The following is a 25,994-nucleotide window of genomic DNA, read 5'->3' on the forward strand; positions in this document are numbered from 1 at the left end:
ATTGACAGTGGATTGACACAAGTTATCACCCACACCTAACAAAGAGCAGCTGGAGATTCCCGACCAGCAAAGATGAGTCTACTGTATATTATATGTAAATAAATGTAATTGTACCTATGTTCGTATGTGTGTTTCACATCTCCTCCTAAACCACTGTAGCAGTTTCAACCAAACTTGGTACACTTATGACTTGGTATCAGGAGACAACCGCATGGGGGTAAGACCCCCAAGCACTCTGAGGGGTTGGGGGTGAGATATAAAAATAATCAAAATAGTGTTGAATCCATACTTCTTGGGGTTGCTGAGATGGATAGCGACACTCCGGATTAAAAAAAAGTCTAAATTCAGCCCCCCTTTGGGTTGGGGGCGAGGGGGAGCGAGATACAAAAATAATCGAAAATAGTGTCAAATCCATAGTTTTTGGGGTCGCTGAGATGAATAGTGACACTCCGGATTTTTAAGAAGTCCATGTTCAACCTCCATTGGCATAGGAGTTGAGAAAGGGTAAAAAATAAATTGTCCAAAATGACTGAGATAATAGACATATGTATGTTCCAGTGTAGCTATCAACCAAGATTGATACAAGTATGACTTACTGTTTGGAAAAAGTACTGTGGGGGTAAGACACTTCTAGAATCACTAGGGGAGTGGTTGAAATATATATAACATATAATTAGAAACGACCAATAATAGTGTCAAAACAACAGTTTTTTGGACTACTGGAGTGATTTCAACCAAACTTGGTGCACATATGACTTACTATGAAGAGATAAACTGCGTGGGGTATGACAACCGTAGCACCCCTAGAGGTAGGGGTTGGAGGTGGCAAGATATAAAATAATAAAACTTACAGTTGAATCCATAGTTTTTGGGGTCGCTGAAATGAATAGTGACACTCGGGATGTCATTAAAGTCCAAGTTGAGCCCCAATCGGCATGGGGGTTGAGAAGGGGTGGAGAAGAAAATGTCCAAGATGACCAAGATTATGGCTATACGTGTGTATGTTTCAGCACAGCTCTCAATCAAAGTTGTTACACATGTCTTGCTATATGGAAGAATTCTATGGGGGTAAGGCACCCCTAGCATAAGGGAGGGGGTGATGTGTAAAAATAAACGACAGCGACCTAAATTGTTGTCGAATCCAGTTTTTGGGGTTGTTGAGATGAACTGTGATGCTCTGGGTGTCGCTTAAGTCCTGGTTCAGCCTCAATCGAAATGGGGGTTGAGAAAGGCTGAAAATGGATGTCCAAAATTACAGAGTTTTTGGATTAATGTTTGTATGTTCCAACATAATTCTCAATCACACATGGAGTGTATAAGACTTACTATTTGGAAAAGTATACTATGGGGGTAAGACACCCCTTAGCAATCCTAGGACCGAGCTTGATAGCTGCAGTCGCTTAAGTGTGGCCAGTATTCAGTATTCGGGAGATAGTGGGTTCGAACCCCACTGTCGGCAGCCCTGAAGATGGTTTTCCGTGGTTTCCCATTTTCACACCAGGCAAATGCTGGGGCTGTACCTTAATTAAGGCCACAGCCGCTTCCTCCCCAGTCCTAGCCCTTTCCTGTCCCATCGTCGCCATAAGACATATCTGTGTCGGTATGACGTAAAGCCAATAGCAAAAAAAAAAGAGCAATCCTAGGGGTGGAGGTGACATAAAAATAATCGAAAATGACTGATATTAATGTAGAATTCATAGTTTTTGTGGTTGCTGAGATAAACGGTGACACTCCGCATGCCGTTCAAGTGCAATTTCACCCCCTACTTACTATCGGGAAAGGTACTAGGTGGTAAGAAACCCCTAGCAACCTCAAGGGAGGGGATGACCTGTGAGAATAATCGAAAATGACCAATATTAGTGTCAAATTCATAGTTTACGGGGACGCTCAGATGAATATAGACACTGCGAATGCTGTTTAAGTAAATGTTCAGCCCCATCACCATGGGAGTGAGAAGTGGTAAAGAAGAATACATCCAAACTGGCCAAGATTTGTGTTGAATCCACAGTTTTTGGGGTCACAAGGCTGATTGGTGACAGTCTCAGTGACAGTTGAAATTGTGTACATCATGTCCATAGCAATATGGGAAAATACATATAGTTTATCACTTATTACTTTTTGGAGGGATCAAATACCTCCCAGTCAGTTCGAGCTTCCACAAGGACAAAGCTTTACTCGAAAATTAAATAATCTAGAACGTGAAATCAAACGCATCTAAATAACTCTAAATCTAAATGATAGATCATAAAATATCAGTCAATATCTCAATAAAGAATTCTATAAATATTCACTTTACACATAATTAACAGGTAATACGAATCTTAAAGGTAAACATTCAGAAACTATTCGGGCAATGCTGGGTACTACAGCTAGTGGATTAATAAGTCTGAAGAAATGTTAAAATTGACCATACAATATCATACACCATACTCTGGTCTTGAACAGAGATTCCATCTGTTAGTTACTCGCAAATAATCCTGGATTGGATTGCATGTAGAAATAAACACTATAAAAATCTATATTATGTGATCCACATCCATTTACAATATTTTACCTTCTGAAATAATACTGAACTGAGGATTTTCAAATATTGCACACAAAAATCATTGTCTAACGGTATGCCATCATCTACTGAATTAATATTGGGCACAAATTATCTATACACAAATATTTACATCTGGAATGCACTGATCCCTCGTCAGGTTTTGAACTGGGTTCTATCAATAAGGAAATGTGCATAAGACAACTTGTTCCCTTTATATCTGCTGTCTTTAGATAACACGTTAATGCAGTCCCAAATTGAACCTTATTTACTTGCATATCAACAGTAATTCCATTGTTTTAATATTTATTATGTTATGCTAACAAAAAAATATGTTTTAATATGAAAAACATTATACTTTAAATTAAATGGCAGTGAGATGAAATTTATTACTAAGGAAATGACCTACTTTACCTATATTATAACTAGAAACACTACCAGCCTCAATGTGACGGCTGTATCTACATATTTACAGAGTTATGTATAGTTACGATTATATTAATTATTTTCCCCAGGTGGTTAAGCATGCTTTACGTTATTGAAATAAACAGAGTACTCATCCTTCTGCATCTGGAAAATGGAAGTGAGAACTCGTCAGCCCCATTCCTTTATTACTCCATGGCGTTGTTGATGTCCAGGGAAACAGTCATCAATGGTTCTTTGTTTGTCATCCTCGGGTTACTAGTTACAACTTGTTCAGTCTGGAACACCAGTCTTCTTTCTTCTTGTATAGATAGGTAGTGCCCCGACTATTGTTTGATATTAAGTGCTCGATTTCGGTTATTGTTAATTCTACTATTGTTTTAGCACATAGAGTATCTCACTCAATCCCACTGCAATATGAATATCTAGCGATATAATGTATTATTATGCCTCTCCTTCATTGATCCCAACCTGGCAACAGCTGGCCGAGGGAAATAGATGATGATGATGATGATGATGATGATGATGATGATGATCCTTCACTGACAAAACCGTTCATAATTAAATTTCAGTATTGTTCATGTATGAGAATGAAGCTAAAGCACTTACTGATGTGATAGACTGTGAATATCACCCTGAAATACATTTTTTGGAAGAAATATAAATCAAGACTGTCCTCACAAAATCTGAATTGTGGACATTTGTTTTATAAAGTCTGAATTACAACTGCACTCACGAAATCTACTATCACACTAGACTCCCGAAATCTGAGATAAGTCTGGACTCGCCAACTCTGTGATAACGTTAGACACAAATTATTGTCTGCCTTTCCTTTTTATTCACACGTGAATTTCCACACACTAATACTCATGCAGGGCCTCTTATCACTTTATTACCAATCAGTTCAACACATACTGGGGATACTTTCACTTATTGGATGGTGTGAAACTAGTGTCTATGGTGCTAAGATATCTTTAAAAGTAATCTTCAAAATGACTGGCCAATCAGTTTGATGAACACTGTCGGCCTCGTCCAGGGTGTTTCTCATATTTCTAGTCCACTGTCCCCATCTATTTCTCAATATTGGCTTCCTTTACACATCCTTACAACTGCTAATTTTGCCTTTTCCTTGTTTTCAGCCTGCGATTTATTTTAACACAGCCACGTGTCTCTCACCTACTGTTTCCGCTAGTCCCTGTGCAACGGTCTGTCTCAACCTTAGAAAATCCCAACTTGTGAACACAAAGGGGTAATATTCTGCGGTGTGTGTGGGCATATCCCATTCTCTGCTTGGAAATATTCTGGCAACAGAGTTCATTCCCCAGCCTCTGTTGTTTTTATTCTAACCATACATTTTTTTCTACAACTTGAATTTTTTCAATGTTTTATATGATGTGATCATGGCTAAAAGCATACAGGCACATAAGGACAAATGCATACGGAGAAGAGGATCCAAACAGGTCAATGTAATTAGTGGGAAGGAATAAACAATTGGCAGATCAATTCATAAATTCCAGTCATCCAGATTAATGTTTGTCAAAAGGATGTTTTCATCCCATTGTAGGGACTATTAAAGACAAAACTTAAGTTTTTTCTATTCTTTTTAATACATGTCGCAACAACTTAGATGGGTTGAAAAGGGCTATGGGTGGAAAGGAAGTGGCTGTGGCCCCAGCACTAACAAATTTCAGCATTTTTCTCTTTCCTGATTCTTTGCTGATGTGATCTCTCCTTTAACTTTAACTTACGAATTACTTTCTTTTATTATCTGTCTCTTGTGATCTACTTTAAAGTGTGTTTGCTAATAGAACTTACCTTTGTTTTTTTACAGTAGCCTTCTTAGCGATGCTAGTGAGGATGAAGGTTTCAACAGTCCCTTTGCAACATTGCAGCGTCACAGCTCTTTGGGTCGTGATGACGATGATGACAAGTCATTCCATATGCATAGGCTAAGGTAAGTGTAATTTTAGTTTGTTAGTAACCTAATAATTATTTATTATTTTGAGATATTTTCAAATGAATGCTTAGTATTGTAATTTCCAGATATATATCCTGAAATTCTGGAAGTATGTTCAGATGAGTGCTAAAAATTGTTAAACTTCTTGAACCACAATATACCTACTTTTGAAATAAACTTAGTGAGGTTCCCTTGTCTGGAAATGAAGAGAAATCTCAACTAAAATGATGGTACTGTGGATAAACATGAAAATATATTGCATCAGTTTTTTGTAGATTCTTAATAATCATATAGCCATAAAATCAGTCTTAAATTTAATGATAAAAAATAAACTCATGTCCTTGTCCTGAGGTAGTGCAGCAGTTTTTGGGCACATCCCCAATGGATGTGAGATGCATGTTCAGTTTCAGCTACAAACCAGCCCTCCCGCCATTCTTAAATTCCTGGCAGTACCAGGAATCGAACCCGGGCCACCAAAGGATGGCAGCTAATAGTGTTAACCGTTACACTGCGGAGGCGGACAATTCAATGATGATAATTATATTACCTCCTCTGAACCATGTGACCTTGCCGTGGTGAGGAGGCTTGTGTGTCCCAGTGAAGCAGGTAGCCGAGCCGTAGGTGCGACCATAACGGATGGGTATCTGTCGAGAGAGCAGACTAATGAATGCTTCATCGAAAGGGAGGTAGCAGCCTTTCGGATGTTGCAAGGGCAGCAGTCTAGATGATTGACTGATATGGTCTTGTAATAATACTTAACATGGCTTAGCTGTGTTGATAATGCTACACGGCTGAAAGCAACGGGAAACTACAGCCGTAACTAACTCCCGAGGACATGCAGCTCTCTCTGTATAAACGATGTACTGATGATGGCTTCCTCCAGGCAAAATATTCCGGAGGTAAAATAGTCCCCCATTCGGATCTCTGGGTGGGGACTACACGAGAGGGGGCAATCGTCAGGAAGATGGATACTGACATTCTGCAAGTTGGACCATGGAATGTTAGAAGTTTGAATCGCTGTGGTAGGTTAGAGAATGTGAAAAGGGAGATGGATAGACTAAAGTTAGATGTAGTTATATAAGTGAAGTAAGTTGGAAGGAAGAGCAGGATTTCTAGTCAGGTGACTACAGAATTATCAACACAAAACCAAACAGGGGAAATGAAGGAGTAGGTTCAATAATGAGTAAGAAAATAGGGCAGCGGGTAAGCTACTATGACCAGCATAGTGAAAGGATTATTGTGGTCAAGATAGTCACCAAGCCAATGCCTACCACAATAGTGCAGGTCTATATGCCTACTAGTTCATCGGATGATGAAGAAATCAAAAGTGTATATGAAGAGATAGAAGATTTAATACAGTATGTAAAAGGTGATGAGAATCTAATTGTGATGGGAGACTGGAATGCAGTGGTAGGCCAAGGAAGAGAAGGTAACACAGTACGAGAATTCGGATTGGGTCAAAGGAATGAAAGAGGAAGCTGGCTGGTTGAATTTTGCACTGATCACAATTTAGTCCTGGCTAACACTTGGTTCAAACACCACAACACCATAACATACAATAAAGGGAAATTTGATTGATCCACCTGTTTTCAATACGTAATATGTTGTTAATATAATCACAACATTTTTATTCAATACTGGTTTCAGTGTCTATGGACACCATCATCAGCTGAAACAGGTTGCGTGAACAAAGATATAAAAGTATGTAGTACATATAATAGACCCTTAGTAATAAGTGACATTAGTAGGATGAAGTAAAAATACAATGCTTAAAAGAATATAAACAAGTTATTTGCTTGTTGGTCAAAGTATAATATGAAAGGGAAGATATTATCAAATGTTTAAAGACTCCTAGCAAACTCTAGCACTTGCTCCTTGCCACTCTCCACGCACACATCAGGCCGTTTGAGGTGGGTCTCCTACTTTATAGTGTTTTGCCCTATTTCGAATATCTCATTTTAACTCTTAACTTTCTTCTCATACTTCAGGTTCCGAATTGGATCGAGAACTTTCTGGCCATATTATCACTTTCTCTTTGCCTGTAATATGATTCACTTCTTTGAGTACCTCATAAATGACGGCTTCTTTTTATGAGTTGATGTTACAAGCCACCATCAAACCTACTTATGTTACTTTATTATCAATACTCTGTGGAAGGACTGCATCCTATGCCAGTTTTTAGATGTCCGTGTTTTATTTTCATCTAGTGTTTAGCAATGCTACGCTTGAGACCTTTTAACCATTCCAAAGTGATCAAGTCTTTAAACATTTGATAATATCTTCCCTTTCATATTATACTTTGACCAACAAGCAAATAACTTGTTTATATTCTTTTAAGCATTGTATTTTTACATCCTATTAATGTCACTTATTACTAAGGGTCTATTATATGTACTACATATTTTTATATCTTTGTTCACGCAACCTGTTTCAGCTGATGACGGTGTCCATAGACACCGAAACCGGTACTGAATAAAAATGTTGTGATTATATTAACAACATATTATATATTGAAAAAAAAACATGGATCTTTCAAATTTCCCTTTATTGTATATTAGTAAGGCTGTTGAAGAAAAGTTAGGAAGAAAGGAAAGATCACCTAAGAAACAATGGATAACTCAAGAGATACTAGACCAGATTGACAAACCCCGAGGAGTGCAACTAGAATGACAAGCAGCAGTCAAACAGTTGAGTGCACTAGAGTAAATGCAGGCAGGAGGAGAAAAAATATGTGAACAGACTTTCTTACATAAACTTTGATGAAATTACCATTTGCATGTCACCAAAGCTTTTTCATCACCAATTGACAGAGTCCGTGCTTACGTCTGGACGATTGCCCTATTATACACTGGTCAAGACTACAAGCAATTTGTGAATTGGACATATTTTGAAGTTAAATATTTCATAACCTATAATCAACAGTGCACATCAGTTTTGTCATTTTTATGGACGAATAGTGTAATATTGAAGCCTAACCTCAGCTGTTTTGAGTGTATTAAGATTCCAATTCCATACAATATAATATGTGAAAAGTTACGCCAGTTGTAACAAAATGTTTCAATGTGTATACAATGAATAATTTGAAAACATTAAGCAATTTCAACAGATTGTAAATGTATTGACATTGTATTTTAAATATTAGAATAAGGTTTTAAAGGTTGAAACTTAATTATTATTTTCTATAAGATGAGGTAATATACAAACGTTTTAATATTTAAGAGGTTTTTGAAAGCCCATTAAGGATAAGTTTGTCAAAGGCAAACCATAAGTGTAAGTTCTAAAACAATGTTATCATTTAACCTTGTAAGAATATTTATGGCTGAAGATGTTAAAAATATGAACGAAACATGTCCTATGTTTTAATATTCAAGCAATAAAGTAAGGATGAGATCCTAATTTTATAATTGCTTTTAATGTATTGAATACATGGATACAAAAGTTTTATTGTTTCTCCTTTGCACATGTGTAGCGGGGAATAGCCTTATGTTTGAAGAATGTATTCGTAACTACTAATCCCATATTAGCATAGAAGTCTGGTAAACTCTTCCCATTCCTTATAGCTTCCATTTCCTCCCCACACTTACCCATCTTTTGATATCCCTCAGTTCTATTTCCAACTCTTGCATTGAAATCGCCTATTAGCACTATTCTATCCTTGCTGTTGACCCTGACTGTGATGTTACTCAGTGCTTCATAAAACTTGTCAAATCCATCCGCATCTGCACTCTCACGTGGTGTGTAGACCCAGGCAATTCTCATCCTAATTCCACCAGCAGCAAAATCTGCACACATTATTTGCTCAATTATGTGCCTAACCAAAACTATGTTGCATGCAAAAGTATCCCTGATGAACAGTCCTGCCCCACACTCTGCCCCCCGCCCTTTCGAACACCTGTTATGAGTACTTTATAATCTCCTATCTCTTCCTCGTTATCTCACTTCATCCAAATATCATTAACTCCTAACACATCCAAATGCATCCTCTTGATGACTCATCCCGTTCTAATTTCTTTCCTCCATATGCCCCGTTAACATTGATAGCTCCCCGTCGAATTCCATTATGTTCGCCAAGTTGTTTCCACGGAGTCCCTCGTCTGTCAAATGGAAGCGGAATTCTATTACTCATATAAGTCCGAGGCTTGCTTAAATATGTTTTGATCTTGGTAAATTTTGTGAAGCAGGATGCTATCCTACTTATACATAGTCCCAGTGCAGATCACTCCTCTAACGGGACCACGGTGGATTGTATAGTCCTAGCCGTCTCAGCACAAGGAGGGCCATGATTCAGAATATGGCCGGGCTGAGTGGCTCAGACGGTTGAGGCGCTGGCCTTCTGACCCCAACTTGGCAGGTTCGATCCTGGCTCAGTCTGGTGGTATTTGAAGGTGCTCAGGTACGTCAGACTCATGTCGGTAGATATACTGGCACATAAAGAGAACTGCTGTGGGACTAAATTCCGGCAACTTGGCGACTCTGAAAACTGTAGAAATAGTTAGTGGCATTTAAAGCAAATAATATTATTATTACTCAGAGTATATCTGATATGCCTACTCCTATTCCATAGCAACTTAGCAACTGGTATCCCGACTCTCTGAACCACTTACTAGGCTACTCATCCACTGTGCATGGTCCACGAACTGGGACATGACTACAGTAACCCACACCACAAATCATTATTATTTTCACATCATTTATAATTGACTCTAAGATAATGTTTTGCACTGTTTAAAGTGTGTAGCTGTTAGTTTCCACTTGCAAGATAATGGGTTTGAACCCCACTGTTAGCAGCCCTGAAGATACTTTCCCTTGGTTTCACAATTGCACACCAGGCAATGCTGCGGCTCTACCTTAAATGAGACCATGGTCACTTCCTTCCCAGTCTTCGCCCTGTTCTATCCCACCATTGCTGTAAGACCAGTCTGAATCAGTGCAACATTATAAAAAATGAAAAAGATAAAGTATTTCATTAGCATTAATGAAAAACAGCTTATATCCTGTTCATTATCACTCATTTTATCATGCTGTGGGGAGCTTATGTAATGAGAATAGGTATGTAGCAATGTTCTGATGGATTAATTGATCATCCTAATTTCCATGGACTGAGCGAGTTGGCCTTGCAGTTAGGGTTGGCACTTCGCCCAGTTTTACAGCTGGATGTCCTTCCTGATGCCGTCCCTAAATGAGGAATGTATTCACTGTTGTGTGTTTCTGTGGTGGTTGGGAGTGTGATATGTTGTATGTAATTGAAGATGTTTATTAAGATGATCACAGACACCCAATCCCCAACTGAGAGGAATTAATCATACACAGTTAAAAACCCCAGCCTGCCCAGGGATCGAACATGGGGCCCTCTGAACTGAAGGGAAGTATGCTGATTATTCAGCTAAGGAGCTGGACCTCTGTTTAACACCCTAATGACAAATGTTTCTCTTTTCCATACATTTTCAAGTACAGAAGAGAAAGCCTTCAAAGCTGTCTTTTCAATATTAATGCATATTTTGCTCAAAGTATGGTCATAGTGCTCATGCTGGTAGTCATTGACAGCTTGACCCAGTCAAACAGACTGCAGTATGGTTGATTACTGTTGGTAGATGTTGAAACTTTCAGTGCACTACAATATTTACCATTACTGGTGATTGCCTTGCTATTTGTTTCATCCGTTATTACCGGGCGAGTTGGCCGTGCGCGTAGAGGCGCGCGGCTGTGAGCTTGCATCCGGGAGATAGTAGGTTCGAATCCCACTATCGGCAGCCTTGAAGATGGTTTTCCGTGGTTTCCCATTTTCACACCAGGCAAATGCTGGGGCTGTACCTTAATTAAGGCCACGGCCGCTTCCTTCCAACTCCTAGGCCTTTCCTATCCCATCGTCGCCATAAGACCTATCTGTGTCGGTGCGACGTAAAGCCCCTAGCAAAAAACAAAAATCATCCGTTATTATAATTACAATTTTTTTAATTTAGTATTTTTTGACAATGGAAGGTAACAACCTTACTACTGTAATGCACTAGTGTGCATTTTATACACACTATGCATTTTGGAACTTGTCAAATTTTACAGAAAAATCCAATAAATCAGTCAGTCAATCATCTGCATTTAGGGCTGTTGTCTAGGTGGCTGATTCCCTATCAGTTGTTTATCTAGTTTTTTCTTAAATGATTTCTAAGATCTGGGAAATACAAAGAATTTGAAAATTTATTTAGTGACCTCTGTTTCACAGTACGTTCTTTGTATTTGTTGTAAAATGAAGTTGATTGATCATATATACATATTACTGTGTTTTTCTTTAGGAGTTCCCGGCCTAGCAGACATCCTCTGGAACATGCTGATAGCTTGAGTTCAGCCGAGGAAGATGATGACGATGATGGTTTTGAGATCTTAACAGCAGAATCTTTGTTTTCAACTCTTCTGTCACGGGTAACAAATAACTTTATTATATTTATAACATCACTAGCTGTTAACCGCGGCTTCGCTCACGTGGATTTCTTCATTTGATAAAAGTAATCATTCTTCGGTACTGTACTAAGACATAATCTGAAAAATCATAAAGTATAAAAACTTATTGAAAAATTGAGTTTCATTTCCCCCAGAACCTCTTTGTAAACCACGTTTGTGGTATTGCCTTTTTGAACTAAGATGACCATACGACATAGAACTGTACATGTGAAACACAGTCCTCTCTCAAGACGAAAACAAAAAATTGCACGTTTCTTTATTTTTAAAGGAGATTCTATATACCTATTTCCACATCTGCAACATCTTCAGTTTTATATGTATATCCTCATAAAGAAACTTTATATGTCCTCCACCCCCACCTAAGTAGATTTTCAGAAAACAAGAAAGATCATGTTCCTTTATTTTTAAAGGAGATTCCAAATACCAATTATGTGTCTTCTTGAAGAGAATTCAGAATCTTTTCTCACTTCTTTTTACTCCCCCTTAAGTGGTTTTTTCCAAAAACAAACAAATACAAGTTTGTTTATTTTTAAAGGAGATTACAAATACCAATTTTTATGTCTGTAACATCTTCAGATTTTGAGATAAAAGTTCCCTCATAAAAATAATTCAACCGCTTTTCGGTCCTTATCACCCCCTTAAAATGATTTTCCGAAAACAGAAAAACAATATGTATTTCTTTATTTTTAAGAGAGATTCCAAATACATAATTTTACGTCTGTAGCATGTTAAGTTTTTGAGAAATACTCATTTTAAAAATTCACCCCATTTTTACTTCTTTTAACCTTCTCCTTAATTGGATTTCACATACATACATACATACATACATACATACATACATAATCATTATAGACTGTTATGCCTTTCAGCATTCAGTCTGCAAGCCTCTGTGAATTTACTAAACGTCGCCACTATCGTCGATTTGCAACTAGTGTTGTGGCCTCATTAAGTTCTATACCTCTTATCTTTAAATCTTTAGAAACTGAGTCTAACCACCGTCGTCTTGATCTACATCTACTTCTCTTACCCTCCATAACAGAGTCCATTATTCTCCTAGGTAACCTATCCTCCTCCATTCGCCTCACATGACCCCACCACCAAAGCCAGTTTATGCGTACAGCTTCATCCATCGAGTTCATTCCTAAATGAGCCTTTATCTCCTCATTCCTAGTACCCTCCTGCCATTGTTCCCACCTGTTTGTACCAGTAATCATTCTTGCTACTTTCATATCGGTTACTTCTAACTTATGAATAAGATAACCTGAGTCCACCCAGTTTTCGCTCCCGTAAAGCAGAGTTGGTTTGAAAACAAACTGATGTAAAGATATTTTCGTCTGGGAGCTGACTTCCTCCTTACAGAATACTGTTGATCGTAACTGCAAGCTCACTGCTTAGCTTTACGACACCTTGATTCAATCTCACTTACTATATTACCATCCTGGGAGTCCGACTCGTTGGCTGAATGGTCAGCGTACTGGCCTTCGGTTCAGAGGGTCCCGGGTTCGATTCCCGGCCGGGTCGGGGATTTTAACCTTTATTGGTTAATTCCAATGGCCCGGGGGCTGGGTGTTTGTGCTGTCCCCAACATCCCTGCAACTCACACACCACACATAACACTATCCTCCACCACAATAACACGCAGTTACCTACAAATGGCAGATGCCGCCCACCCTCATCGGAGGGTCTGCCTTACAAGGGCTGCACTCGGCTAGAAATAGCCACACGATTAAAAAAAAAAAAAAAAAAAAAAACCCATCCTGGGAGAACACACAACCTAAATACTTGAAATTATTGACCTGTTCTAGCTTTGTATCACCAATCTGACATTCAATTCTGTTGAATTTCTTACCTATTGACATCAATTTAGTCTTCGAGTGGCTAATTTTCATACCATACTCATTGCACCTATTTTCTACTTCCAAGATATTAGACTGCAGGCTTTCGGCACAATCTGCCATTAAGACCAAGTCGTCAGCATAGGCCAGACTGCTTACTACATTTCCACCTAACTGAATCCCTCCCTGCCATTTTATACCTTTCAGCAGATGATTCATGTAAACTACGAACAGCAAAGGTGAAAGATTACAGCCTTGTCAAACCCCTGTAAGTACCCTGAAAACAAGAACTCATTCTACTGTCAATTCTCACTGAAGCCCAATTGTCAACATAAATGCCTTTGATTGATTTTAATAATCTACCTTTAATTCCATAGTCCCCCAGTATAGCGAACATCTTTTCCCTCGGTACCTTGCCATATGCTTTCTCTAGATCTACGAAACATAAACACAACTGCCTATTCCTCTTGTAGCATTTTTCAGTTACGTGGCACATACTGAAAATCTGATCCTGGCAGTCTCTCTGTGGTCTGAAACCACACTGGTTTTCATCCAACTTCCCCTCAACGGCTGATCACACCCTCCCTTCCAAGATGCCAGTGAATACTTTGCCTGGTATACTAATCAGTGAGATACCTCGATAGTTGTTGCAATCCTTCCTGTTCCCTTGCTTATAGATAGGTGCAATTACTGCTTTTGTCCAATCTGAAGGTATCTTACCAAAACTCCATGCTAATCTTACTACTCTATGAAGCCATTTCATCCCTGCCTTCCCACTATACTTCACCATTTCAGGTCTTATTTTGTCTATTCCTGCTGCTTTATGACAATGGAGTTTATTTACCATCCTTTCCACTTCATCAAGCATAATTTCACCATCATTTTCCTCCTCCCCATGAGCTTGGCTGTTCACAATACCACCAGGATGATTTCCTTTTACATTGAGATGATCAAAATATTCCCTCCACCTCTCCAGTGATTCCCTGGGATCTGTTATGAGTTCACCTGAATTACTCAAAACACTGTTCATTTCCTTTTTCCCTCCCTTCCTAAGATTCTTTATTACTGTCCAGAAAGGTTTCCCTGCTGCTTGACCTAGCCTTTCCAGGTTATTGCCAAAATCTTCCCACGACTTCTTTTTGGATTCAACAACTATTTGTTTCGCTCTGTTTCTTTCATCTACGTACAAATCCCTGTCTGCCTCAGCCCTTGTTTGGAGCCATGTCTGATAAGCCTTCTTTTTACGTTTACAAGCTGCTCTCACTACATCATTCCACCAAGATGTTCGCCTTTTCCCATCTTTACACACAGTTGTTCCTAGGCATTCCCTTGCTGTTTCTACTACAGCATCCCTGTATGCCACCCATTCACTTTCTATATCCTGAACCTGTTGACTGTCTACTGTTCGAAACTTCTCGGTAATCATATCCATGTACTTCTGTCTAATTTCCTCATGCTGGAGATTTTCTACCCTTATTTGTTTGCAGACAGATTTCACTTTCTCTATCCTAGGCCTAGAGATACTTAGTTCACTACAGATCAGATAGTGGTCTGTATCATCGAAAAATCCCCTGAAAACTCGTACATTCCTAACAGATTTCCTGAATTCGAAGTCGGTTAAGATATAGTCTATTATGGATCTGGTACCCCTAGCCTCCCATGTGTAGCGGTGAATACCCTTATGCTTGAAGAATGTATTCGTAACTGCTAAACCCATACTAGCACAGAAGTCCAACAAACGCTTCCCATTCCCATTAGCTTCCATATCTTCCCCACATTTACCAATCACCCTTTCGTATCCTTCAGTTCTATTCCCAACTCTCGCATTGAAATCGCCCATTAGCACTATTCTATCCTTGCTGTTGACCCTAACCACAATGTCGCTCAATGCTTCATAAAACTTGTCAACTTCATCCTCATCTGCACCCTCACATGGTGAATACACGGAGACAATTCTAGTCCTAATTCCTCCAACTGACAAATCTACCCACATCATTCGCTTATTTACGTGCCTAATAGAAACTATGTTCCGTGCAATGGTATTCCTGATAAAGAGCCCTACCCCAGATTCTGCCCTTCCCTTTCTAACACCTGTCAAGTACACTTTATAATCTCCTATCTCTTCCTCGTTATCTCCCCTTACCCGAATATCACTTACTCCTAGTACATCCAGATGCATCCTCTTTGCTGACTCAGCCAGTTCTGCTTTCATTCTTCCATAAGCCCATTAATATTGATAGCTCCCCATCGAATTCCATTTTGTTCGCCACGTTGTTTCCAAGGAGTCCCTCGCCTATCAAATGGGAGTGGGACACTGTTACTCCCATAGGTTAATCCAATTTTATGAAAACAAAAAATGTATGTTTCTTTATTTTTAAAGGAGATTCCAAACACTTATTTTTATGTCTTAACATGTTAAGTTTTGAGATATACTCATTTTAAAAATTCATCCCATTTTTCATTTCTTATCAACATTCTTTAGTTTTTTTTTTTTCTGAAAATAAAATACATGTTTCTTTAATTTCAATGGAGATTCCAAATACAAATTGTCATGTCTGGTACATGTTAAGGTTTTGAGATATACTGTAGATACACTCATTTTAAGAATAACCCAATTTTTCAACTCTTTCTGTCCCCTTAAGTGGATTTTTCAAAAACAAAAGTACTTGTTTCTTTATTTTTAAAGGAGATTCCATGTACGGATTTTCACGTCTGTAACATCTTCAGTTTTTGAGATATGAGTATCCTCATAAAAGGTATTCAACCCCCTTTTCAATTATTTTTCCCCCCTTGATTTTCTGAAAAAAAAAATTACATGTTTCTTTATTTTCAAAGGAGATTCTAAATACCAATTTTTACATCTTTAAACTGTTATGTTTTTGAGATATAGACATACTCATTTTAAAAATTCACCACCTTTTTCACTCCCTTAGTGACCAGATATCCCAAAATCCTCCCTTAGTGAACAGCTACTCTGTAATATAAATGTATCTCCAAAAATTCATTTCTTTATGTCCAGTAGTTTTGGCTCAGCAATGATGAATCGGTCAGTCAGGACATATTATTTTATATATATAGATAATGATACGGTACTAAGGAAGGACAGATTTGAAAGGACATTAGGGAAGCTGGATTGGATGTGGGGGTAGTAGTGGAGCAGGAAATGTGGAAGGACAGAAAGAAGTGGTGGAGGCTTGTTAACCACATCCAGGCGACTGGAGATGATGATGATGATGATGATGATGATGATGATGATGATGATAATACAGTACTGGCAGAACATATATTCATTTGTGGAATAAAACCAAGTGGATCATGCAGTGTTTCTTATTTCTTTGTTTGTGTTTGGGTAACTGTACATAGAAATCTTTTTAAAGTGTATTTTTTTAATGGCAAAGAATATTTTTTGTAAAGACTATCAAAGAGTATTAATTATTTGCAGTAGTGATGTCACTTTCTGTGACTTGGCATCTGGAAATTCAAAGTTAAAAATTTAGATAATGTTAGTCCCATGAGCTTGAGTGACTGAAATAATGACGAAATCTTTGCACTGATAGCATTGTTCATAGCATGCTTTTGAATTCTGGAATTAATGTGTATACATGAAAATATTCATCTACAAATTCACTATACATTTTTTCATTAATTTATTCAAGTAGATCTTATACAAATTTTCACCCATAATTTTTACACCTTTCTTTGCAATCAGCTATTTTGGATCATGTTTTATCTTTTATTCCTACATAATCTTTTGCATTGTTGATTGGTATTAATTAATAGATTGTATAAAAACCACCCCCATCTGCACATCTGTGAGTGACTGACATGGATTCACTTCCCCATATTGTATCAGCTGGCAGTTTTTAAAATTTGGGACAGAGGGATTATTTTCTTCCAAACTCGTTCTCCGTGTCTAAATTTCACTCCCTGACCAAACTTTACTACAGCTATAGTTAAAATATTACTTGTTATAGTTAATAGTGCATGTCTGCTTAGTGAAGAAGTTTGTTATTAGTAACAAGTGTGAGTGACCTCCAGGAGGTCAGAAATCGTATAAAAATTACTTCGTCTATTTGTTCCTAGCACTTGCACAACAAACATGCAGAGTATTGAGCAAGCTTTTTCTTTGTGAATCATGGATCAAAGTTAACCTCCATAGTGTTGTTGTTTAATGCTGTTGTTTACAGGTGCATGATATTCCACACTCCTCATTCCATAGTCACAATGTAACTCTTGCTGCGATATGTACCTACCATACTAAAAATGACAGACAACAAATATATCAACAAAGACATGTAAAGAGGATTTTATTAATGATTTGGTCACAATCCTTCACCAAAACATAAAATATGCTAGGTATTCCATTGTGATTTCAAACTTGTAGTTGAAACTGTACCTACAAAGCTACTGAAACAATCAACGTTTAACAACAAGGTACTCGTATTTTCAGTACATAACGTCTTTCCAACAGAGTCTACTAATATTGTTAGATACATATTACTGCTCATACCTTTAATGTGCTTGTGATGAAAAGAACGCATAACTGAAATTTAACTCCCCCCTCCCCCCCTACAGGTTGGTGCAAAAAGACTAGATTCAGTCCATGGATCACGAGCTTGTGAAGCACTCTTAAAATATTCAAATTCCATTTTTTCGGAATTGGGTGTAAGTTGTACCATGAAATATCAGCCAGTGAAAGTTCTTGCCATGGCCTTCATGTATATTGAAAATGGATCGGATCAGATTGGACATGTTGAGAAGGTCTCCTCTTGTTACTTGCAAGTCTCCTATTACAGCTCATGTAAATGTGTAGAAGAAGATTGGAACTGAGCAGCTAAAAGAATTTATTCCACTGAAGCTCAACCTGTAGGATACAAGCAAAACAGAGCAGGCATTTTTAATTTAGGAGGTCTAATGGACTGTATCACGATTGATTTATCTAAGGCTTTTGATGCGGTAGATCATGGGAGACTACTGACAGAAATGAATGCAATTGGTTATTGAGGAAATGCAAAGAAAGGGTTCCTTTAAATAATTGTGCTTCCATGAGCAAAGGAAGAATTTCTCAGCATGTTGGTTGTTCCGTGCTAAAATAGTACCCATATATAGACAGTTAAACCTCATTAAGACGTTTCTGAAGGGGACAAGGGAAAAGAACATGTTAAGCAAGAAAACGTACTGTTGAATACACTAATAAAAGCTATCTAAGAGGGATACGGAAACAGTAGATACGATTTTTTCCAACATAATTGGATTTTACGTTGTAATCCGTGGGTACAGTTAAAACTCTATGAGAAGAGAGTATTAAAAGGTGTGAAAAACACGAGAGAACAAATATGAAAATTTATTCAGCTGGAGCTTATACATAATAGTGCACTGAAAAGTGTTTAAAACACCAAACAACAAATATGAAAACATTTGAATGGGTCCCATAAAAATATCAAAGTATTATTGCAGATAACACTCTTTCTAAAACAAAAGTTAGTAGAAGCGTTTTATTTCGGACCAGTTGGTTATTAAACATTATTTTTCTGATCACACACTCAGAGAATGCCTTGGAGATTATATATGACCATGTGCAACTGCAACAGAATGACTTTGGCCGTCATTTTGCATCGAACGAAACTTCGACCGACCAAGACCGATTTGAGTGATCGAGTCAAAACTGGAAGGTGTGAATATGAACATTCACGCCAGGTCTGCGTGCTTCAAGATGTGGATGCCAGTTGACTTGCTGACAGACTTCAATTTTGTCTTCATTGGTAAGGAAATCACGACTTTTCCCATATCCATAATTGAATGCCGACAAAAACATTGTAACCCTCACTTTTCTAAAATGCTGGGTTTTCGTGCGTAAACGATGTATGCGGTCAGAGTGAGGCATGTAGGAAGTTATGTTCGCAAACATGTACATTAAGCGCCTTTGTTCTTTTGTTTAAATTTTGCCACGGGTCGTGCGGGTTCAGAAACTTTGTTATCAATGGAGGAGGAACGTCGTGTGTCGCTAAGTCCTAGTGTGTGGAACGATATAAATAGGGGACGTAAAACGCAAAATTAAATATAGTAAATGGAAGAGGAATGAAAAGAAATACAAGCGGAATTCGGGGCAACCATATTTGGCCCAAAATAACAAATCATTGCCTGGGAAAATCCCTGCTCAACAGGTGGGTGCAAAAATGTTGTGAGCCAATTGAAGAAAGTCAACGTGTTTAATGGGAGATTCATATGTCTTATATTTTAATGCGTATTCAGAGCTTTTATTATCGACTGTATTATATACGTGTATTATGTATTATATATACTGTTTATGCATATAAATATGTCTTGCTCTCTTTACAGATTGCTACTTGTAAATGTAAATACCAATGTAGAACACTGAGTTTGGAGGACAACAGAATGCTGTTTGAAGAATTCTACAATTTAGACTACAATGCACAAACATGACATTTAGCTTCGTCATGCATTGAAATTGCAGATATCAAACGCAGGGGGACCGATGAGGCCATTTCATGCAGACACTGCACATTTAAGTACTTTTTAAGAAAAAATGCAGAACAAATTCAGGTATGCCAAAAAACCTTATATAGAATTACTGCTAGATGTCTGCAAATGCTCCAAGAGAAGATTAAAATGTGGCATTCCCTTTGAAGACAGGAGAGGTATGCATAAGAATCATCCAAACAAACTTCAGAACAATGTGAAAGATTTGATAAGAAAACACATTGAGAAGCTACCAAGGCAAGAAAGCCACTACTTGAGACATAAGATTGAAAAGCTCTGCCTGAGTTCCAATTTGAATGCTACTAAGCTTTACCAACTTTTTAAAGAAGAGAATCCTACAGTACAATGCAGTGAAAGAGCATACAGAGATATTTTCAGGGGAGAATATAATTTACACTTTGGAGTACCACGTTCGGACTCATGTGGGTATTGCGATACTGTTCCTTCAGACTGTTAACAGTGAAAATGAAACCGAAAGGAAGAAAATAGAAGAAAAGAGCAAACTGCACCATTTATGGGTGGAAGCAGCTTATTCAATGCTGCAGAAGGATACTGAAAAGGCTACAACAAACAAAACCTACATTGTCATATGCACAGACCTCTAGCAGGTATTGTACTGTCCTACCCGTAACCATTCTGCAGTATTCTATCAACGTCAACTATCAACTTACAGTCAAGCAATACATAATGTCGGAGACAATAAGGTGTGGATGTGTGTATGGTCTGAAAATGTAGCCAGACATGGATCAGCAGAAATAACCTCTTGCCTCCTGAAGTACATTACCTCTGAATTTTCAGTACTAAAATCTGGTCAAGAAAGAACTTTAGTGGTGTGGTTAGATCAATGTACAGGGCAGAATAATAACTGGAAAACTACTGTTTTGTATCAGTATCTGCTGAACTTGAAGTACTTCACATCTGTGGAGCAAAAATTTCTAATCAGGGGCCACAGCTTTTTGCTTTGTGATCGAGATTTTGCATTAATTGAGAGAAACAAGAAGAACCACCTTGTGTACGAACCATTTGAATGGGTCCAGGTAATAACAGCTGCAAGACCAAGCAACTCGTTTTTGGTTTGTTACATGTAGCAGGATGATTTCATTGATCTGAGCGCTATTGAAACACAAATCCGCAAAGATCCAAATTGCAAAATAACGGACTGCGTTTGGATGAAGATATCCTCAGACTCTCCAACAGTACTTCAATGTCGCAAGAGCCATAACTACCTACAACCTGGATACTATGCAAGCTTAGCGTTACTTTCTAGAGGTAAAACCAACATCTCAGTTCCGCCTATTATAATAAGCTTGGATAGACTACCCAGACTGTATAAAGACCCATTGCCTATAACTACGGTAAAGAAAGCTAATCTGCTAGACATGTGTCGATACATTCCTGAAAAATACCAAGGTTTTTATGAGAACTTAAAGACAAAGTGAAGTGACAATGTAATGTTTATTCATCATTGCAAAACATTCTCGCAACAATATTGCTGGTGTTCAGTGAATTCTGTTAAACAATGGGAAGCTCTAACAATGGGTAATGCAAATTAGATGTGTGGTTTCTGTTTCATTATTTTTATACAGAATAAAAACAGTAAATCATATTAAAAGCTGTAAATATTTTAAGTAGTATAAACGTTGTAACCCACAAAAATGTGCTACTTCCATTACAGTTACAACCTTTTTGCACGGACGTCCAACGATCGTCTCTTATATCTTGATTTTAAAGTCGCACATTGTCAAAATTATTATGCATTAATAACTAGTGAACTCATTTGAACTAATTGTCAATGGCAGAATAAGCATTCACAAACAATTCACTTGTTTATTTGTTTTTCTTCTCTTCTGAAAAAATTGCATTTTGAGGGTTACAACGTTTTTGCCGGCAGGTATTCAATTAGGCTATCACAAGACAAATATGCACCATGCTGGTCAACTTCACACGAGGATGTTCCGGATGTAGGCTATCGCACGACCATTATTCGCTACCCGGTACAAATAAACATGAAATACATTTCTAACTTCTGAATGGAATGCGAAATACAAGCACAAACAGGCACATTGTGTTATTCTGTAGTTTCACTGCTAACCGGTAAGCAAAAATAAGCATTTTTGAGGCTAATGGCTTGCTCCCCGAAGGTGCAATTTATCCTGTGAATTTCAAGAATTCAAGGCCTTTTCCCGTTATCACACAAACTGCGGCAAGGTCTCTTACCCGTATTGAAAGTCACTCTCCTTCACACGGGATGACAAATAACATTTTCAGGGCTAGGAAAAATATGATCGTACTAAGCGGTAATAGCAAAAATTCGTGATGTGATAAGTGAGGTATTTTTATGCAGATTAAATATGATGAGAATCGGGACTTTGAATTTACGGCGTGCTAAGCAGGAAAACGTATTAATGAGGAATGCACTTAACAAGGTTTCACTGTATCATATTAGCACAGAAACCCAGTAAACACTTCCCATTCCTGTTTGATTCCATATCTTCCCCACATTTACCAGTCACCCTTTCGTATCCTTCAGTTCAATTTCTACCTCTTGCATTGAAATCACCAATTTACACTATCCTATCCTATCCTATCCTATCCTATCCTATCCTATCCTATCACAAGTATGCAGTCTCATTTCCTAGCTTCTTCCAATTCTTGTTGCATTTTCATCACAGCCTGCTTCCAGTTTTCTGGAGTCACTTCCATGATGGGTACAATGGTAAAGTTTTAAACTTTATTGAGAGGGAAAGGTTTGCTCTGCAGTGCACCACAACCTTAGAATTGACCCCATATCATTTCTATTGGATTAAAGTGGCAATGATATGCGGTGAGCCTTAAGATCACATGGCCATTGTTTCTTGCCAGTTCATCCACGTGGGGTTTAGGCTTGTGCTCCCGTATAACGCTGAAGAGGATTCCCTTTGTCATACAAGTGTTACATGGGACGTTATGGTGGGAGAGTCATTCCAACATTTCTGATTTTGTACTTGAAATTGTTGGTGCCTTCTCTACTTCCACTGTGTAGTAACACTATGTTCAGGGATGCTCGGCAGCAATTGTTCCTGGAATCATTTTAAAAACTAGTTTTGGTCCATGTCTTCATGGTAATCCCAATACAAATGTTTTGTTATTGGACATTATAAATTTTCGAGCTAACTCATTCCTGGTAGCCAGCGTTTTGCCCCCGTGTGCTAGGTTGGGCTCATCAGTTGGTACCTAGCACACCTACCAAGATGCATGGCCAGTGCATACCATGGAGGCCACTGCGTAGGCTACTTGGAGCCACCAGCAGTGCCAGTGCACTATGTGAGACTTTGTCTCATGACCAAAAATTGATGCCTGCTTGGCCATCAGATGATATAGATGTTGATTCCCATAGGGAATCTGAAATATTTGTCCCGAATGAGTAAATTTATAATACCAATATAAATGGTCCATTATTGGACATTATAAATTTTCCAGCTAACTCATTCCTGGTTGCCAGCGTCTTGCCCTCGTGTCATTTTTGATCTGAAGAGCAGGAGTGCATTTTCAACAAAGCCATGTGGTGACCCTGCATGATGTATTTTGAATCCCCCTCTCTTCCAGATGGTCCTTTTGTTGTTCCTTTAATAGTACCTTTTATCAAACCAGGTAGTAATTTTGCAAACTTGTCTAATGTAACAAAAAAGAATGCCTTTCCAGTGCTTACAAACTGCGCATGTCAAATTGACTGGCCTGTAGTTATCGGTTTTGTGTTTATCACTTTCCTTTATTCATATGGGGTGCTATAGCAACTCTCTGTTCATTTGGTATAGCTCCTTCATGAAAAGAGTAATCAAATAAGTATTTCAGATATGGTGCTATATCCCAACCCATTGCCTTTAGTATATTCCCAGAAATCTTGTCAATTCCAGCTGCTTTGTATCTTATTTTCAATGTCTTTGTTATCGTAGGTAAATTTCAATACTTTAGTATTAATCACTGGCTCTAGATGGACATTATCCTTGTAACCAACAATCTTTACATGCTGCTGTTTGCATAATTCAACGTTCTGTAAATCCACTTTCCTTGTTCATTAATGATTCCTTGATTGAGAGGTAGTAGCTATACTGATTTTCTTTTCTAGCTCATTGCTTGCCACTTGATATAATATCACTACAGTGTTCCCAGAGCTTAGCAGTATTTAAAAATAAATAATTTATTCTGCAATAAAAACAAAAGTGGTAATAATGCAGCAGTTAACATTTTCTCTGATGTGGGTTACTGTAGTCACTTCCTAGTTCGTGAAGCATGGGTAATGGCTGAGTGGCCTGGTAAGTTGTCCTGGGAGTCGGGATACCAGTTGCTATGAAATAGGAGTGGGCATATGGACATATTCTGAGTTGTGGCCCTCATTTTGCTCAGGTGGCTAGGATTATACAATCCACTAGTGGCTCTAAACCATTAGAGGAGAGATCCTTAATGGGACTGTTTGTAAGTAGGGTAGCGTCCTGCTTCACAAAATTTATATCGAGCACACTCAGAATGTTTTAATCAAGCCTCGGACCTATGGGAGTAACAGAGTCCCACTTCAGTTTGACAGGCGAGGGACTCTTTGGAAACAACTTGGTGAACAAAATGGAATTCAGTGGGAAATTATCAATATTAATGGAGCTTATGGAAGAAAGAATGTAGTACTGGCTGAGTCAGCAAAGAGGATGCTTCTGGAGGTGTTAGGAGTTAATGATATTCGGGTAAGGGGAGATAACGAGGAAGAGAGAGAAAATAATGAAGTGTTCCTGATGGGTGTTAAAAAGGGAAGGGCAAAGACTGTGGTGCAGGACCATTCATCAGGAATACTATTGCACGCAAATACATTTTCTGTTGGGTACCTAAATGAGTGAATGATGTGCGTAGATTTGCAGTTGGAGGAATTAGGATGAGAATTGTTTGTGTATTCACCATGTGAGGAAGAAATTAACAAGTTTTATGCAGTACTGAGTGACATCATAGTCAGGGTCAACAGCAGGTGAAGGATAGTGCTAATGGGTGATTTCAATCCGAGAGTTGGAAATAGAAATGAAGGATACAAGAAGGTGATGGGTAAATATGGGGAAGATATGAAAGTTGATAGGGATGGGAAGCATTTGCTGGACTTCTATGCTAGTACGGGATTAGCAGTTATGAATACATTCTTTAAGCATTGGGCTGTTTACCGCTATACATGAGAGGATAGGGGCACCAAATCCATAATAGACTATAACAAAACCGACTTTGAATTCAGGAAATCTGTTAGATATGTTTGGATATTGGCTCAGTGAGACACAAGATACGCCCGGCTCCTTATCGGCACACTGGACACTGGCGGAGAGCCGAGCTTCTGCTGCAGTGAGACATACAGTGAGCCATGGCACACCGAAAGAATTGTACTCAGTCACGGATCAGTGAGACACAACACACACACGGTTCATTATCGGTACACTGGACATTGCCGGGGAGCCGAACTTCCTCTGAAGTAATACATTCGGAGCCATGGTACGCTGAAAGAATTGTATGCTATAATGGACTCTCGAGCTCAGTTCATTTGAAAATAATACCCACTTGCATTCACTGTTCTCTTCTTACAGGGAGGTATAAATAATAGATGGATTTATTTGCAGTGTTAAAAAGGTAGTCAAAACATAATTCTAAAGTAGCTAGTAAGTAGGTAGGCTATTAGGTTATACTATTTATTAGTTTAATGAATCTTAGTATTATAATTTAGTTGACATTTGACAGTTAATTAAACTAGACTCTAGCCTGCCCTATGACTATATGTCATGCTCATCACCACTCAAAAGTACCTGTTTTATATTGGGAATAACAGCTCAGTATTCTCTTAGTTCGTATGTCACATCATTCCACAAGACTTCAAACATATGTGGACAGTAAGTGAGCCGACTGACGCAATAATTTAACCAACAGTATGTTGAATCACAAAACCAGTGGGCTACTGTACATCTCGGGTAGCCTATACAAAATATGACGATTTAAAAGAATCCTCTGCTGATAGAAAAATACTTATTTTCAAAAATGACTGAGCGAATTGGACGTGCGGTTAGTATCGCGGTAGCTATGCGCTTGCATTTGGGGAGGGTGGTTTCAAATTCCACCGTCAGCAGCCGTTAAGATGGTTTTCCGTAGTTTCCCCATTTTCACACCAGGAAATGCTGGGACTCTACCTTAATTAAGGCCATGGCTGCTACCTTCCTAATCCCAGACCTTTCCCATCCTGCGTTGCCGCCAACCTTCAATGTATTAGAGTGACTAGCATTTTTTTCTAAGA

The 25,994-nt window shown here is 38.3% G+C and overlaps 1 protein-coding gene across 1 annotated transcript in view; it reads left to right on the forward strand.

Annotated features, from left to right (window-relative positions):
- The window catches only part of Nuak (Nuak family kinase 1), a 585,653-nt gene that overhangs the window by 478,508 nt on the left and 81,151 nt on the right, over positions 1–25,994 (forward strand). The window contains exons 14-15 of the mRNA XM_067140970.2: positions 4,797–4,919; positions 11,210–11,336. Coding sequence (XP_066997071.2) covers positions 4,797–4,919; positions 11,210–11,336 — 250 coding nt within the window. The remainder of the gene's footprint in view (positions 1–4,796; positions 4,920–11,209; positions 11,337–25,994) is intronic.

The sequence above is a fragment of the Anabrus simplex genome, chromosome 2, assembly GCF_040414725.1.
Source record: "Anabrus simplex isolate iqAnaSimp1 chromosome 2, ASM4041472v1, whole genome shotgun sequence".
Lineage (NCBI taxonomy): Eukaryota > Metazoa > Arthropoda > Insecta > Orthoptera > Tettigoniidae > Anabrus > Anabrus simplex.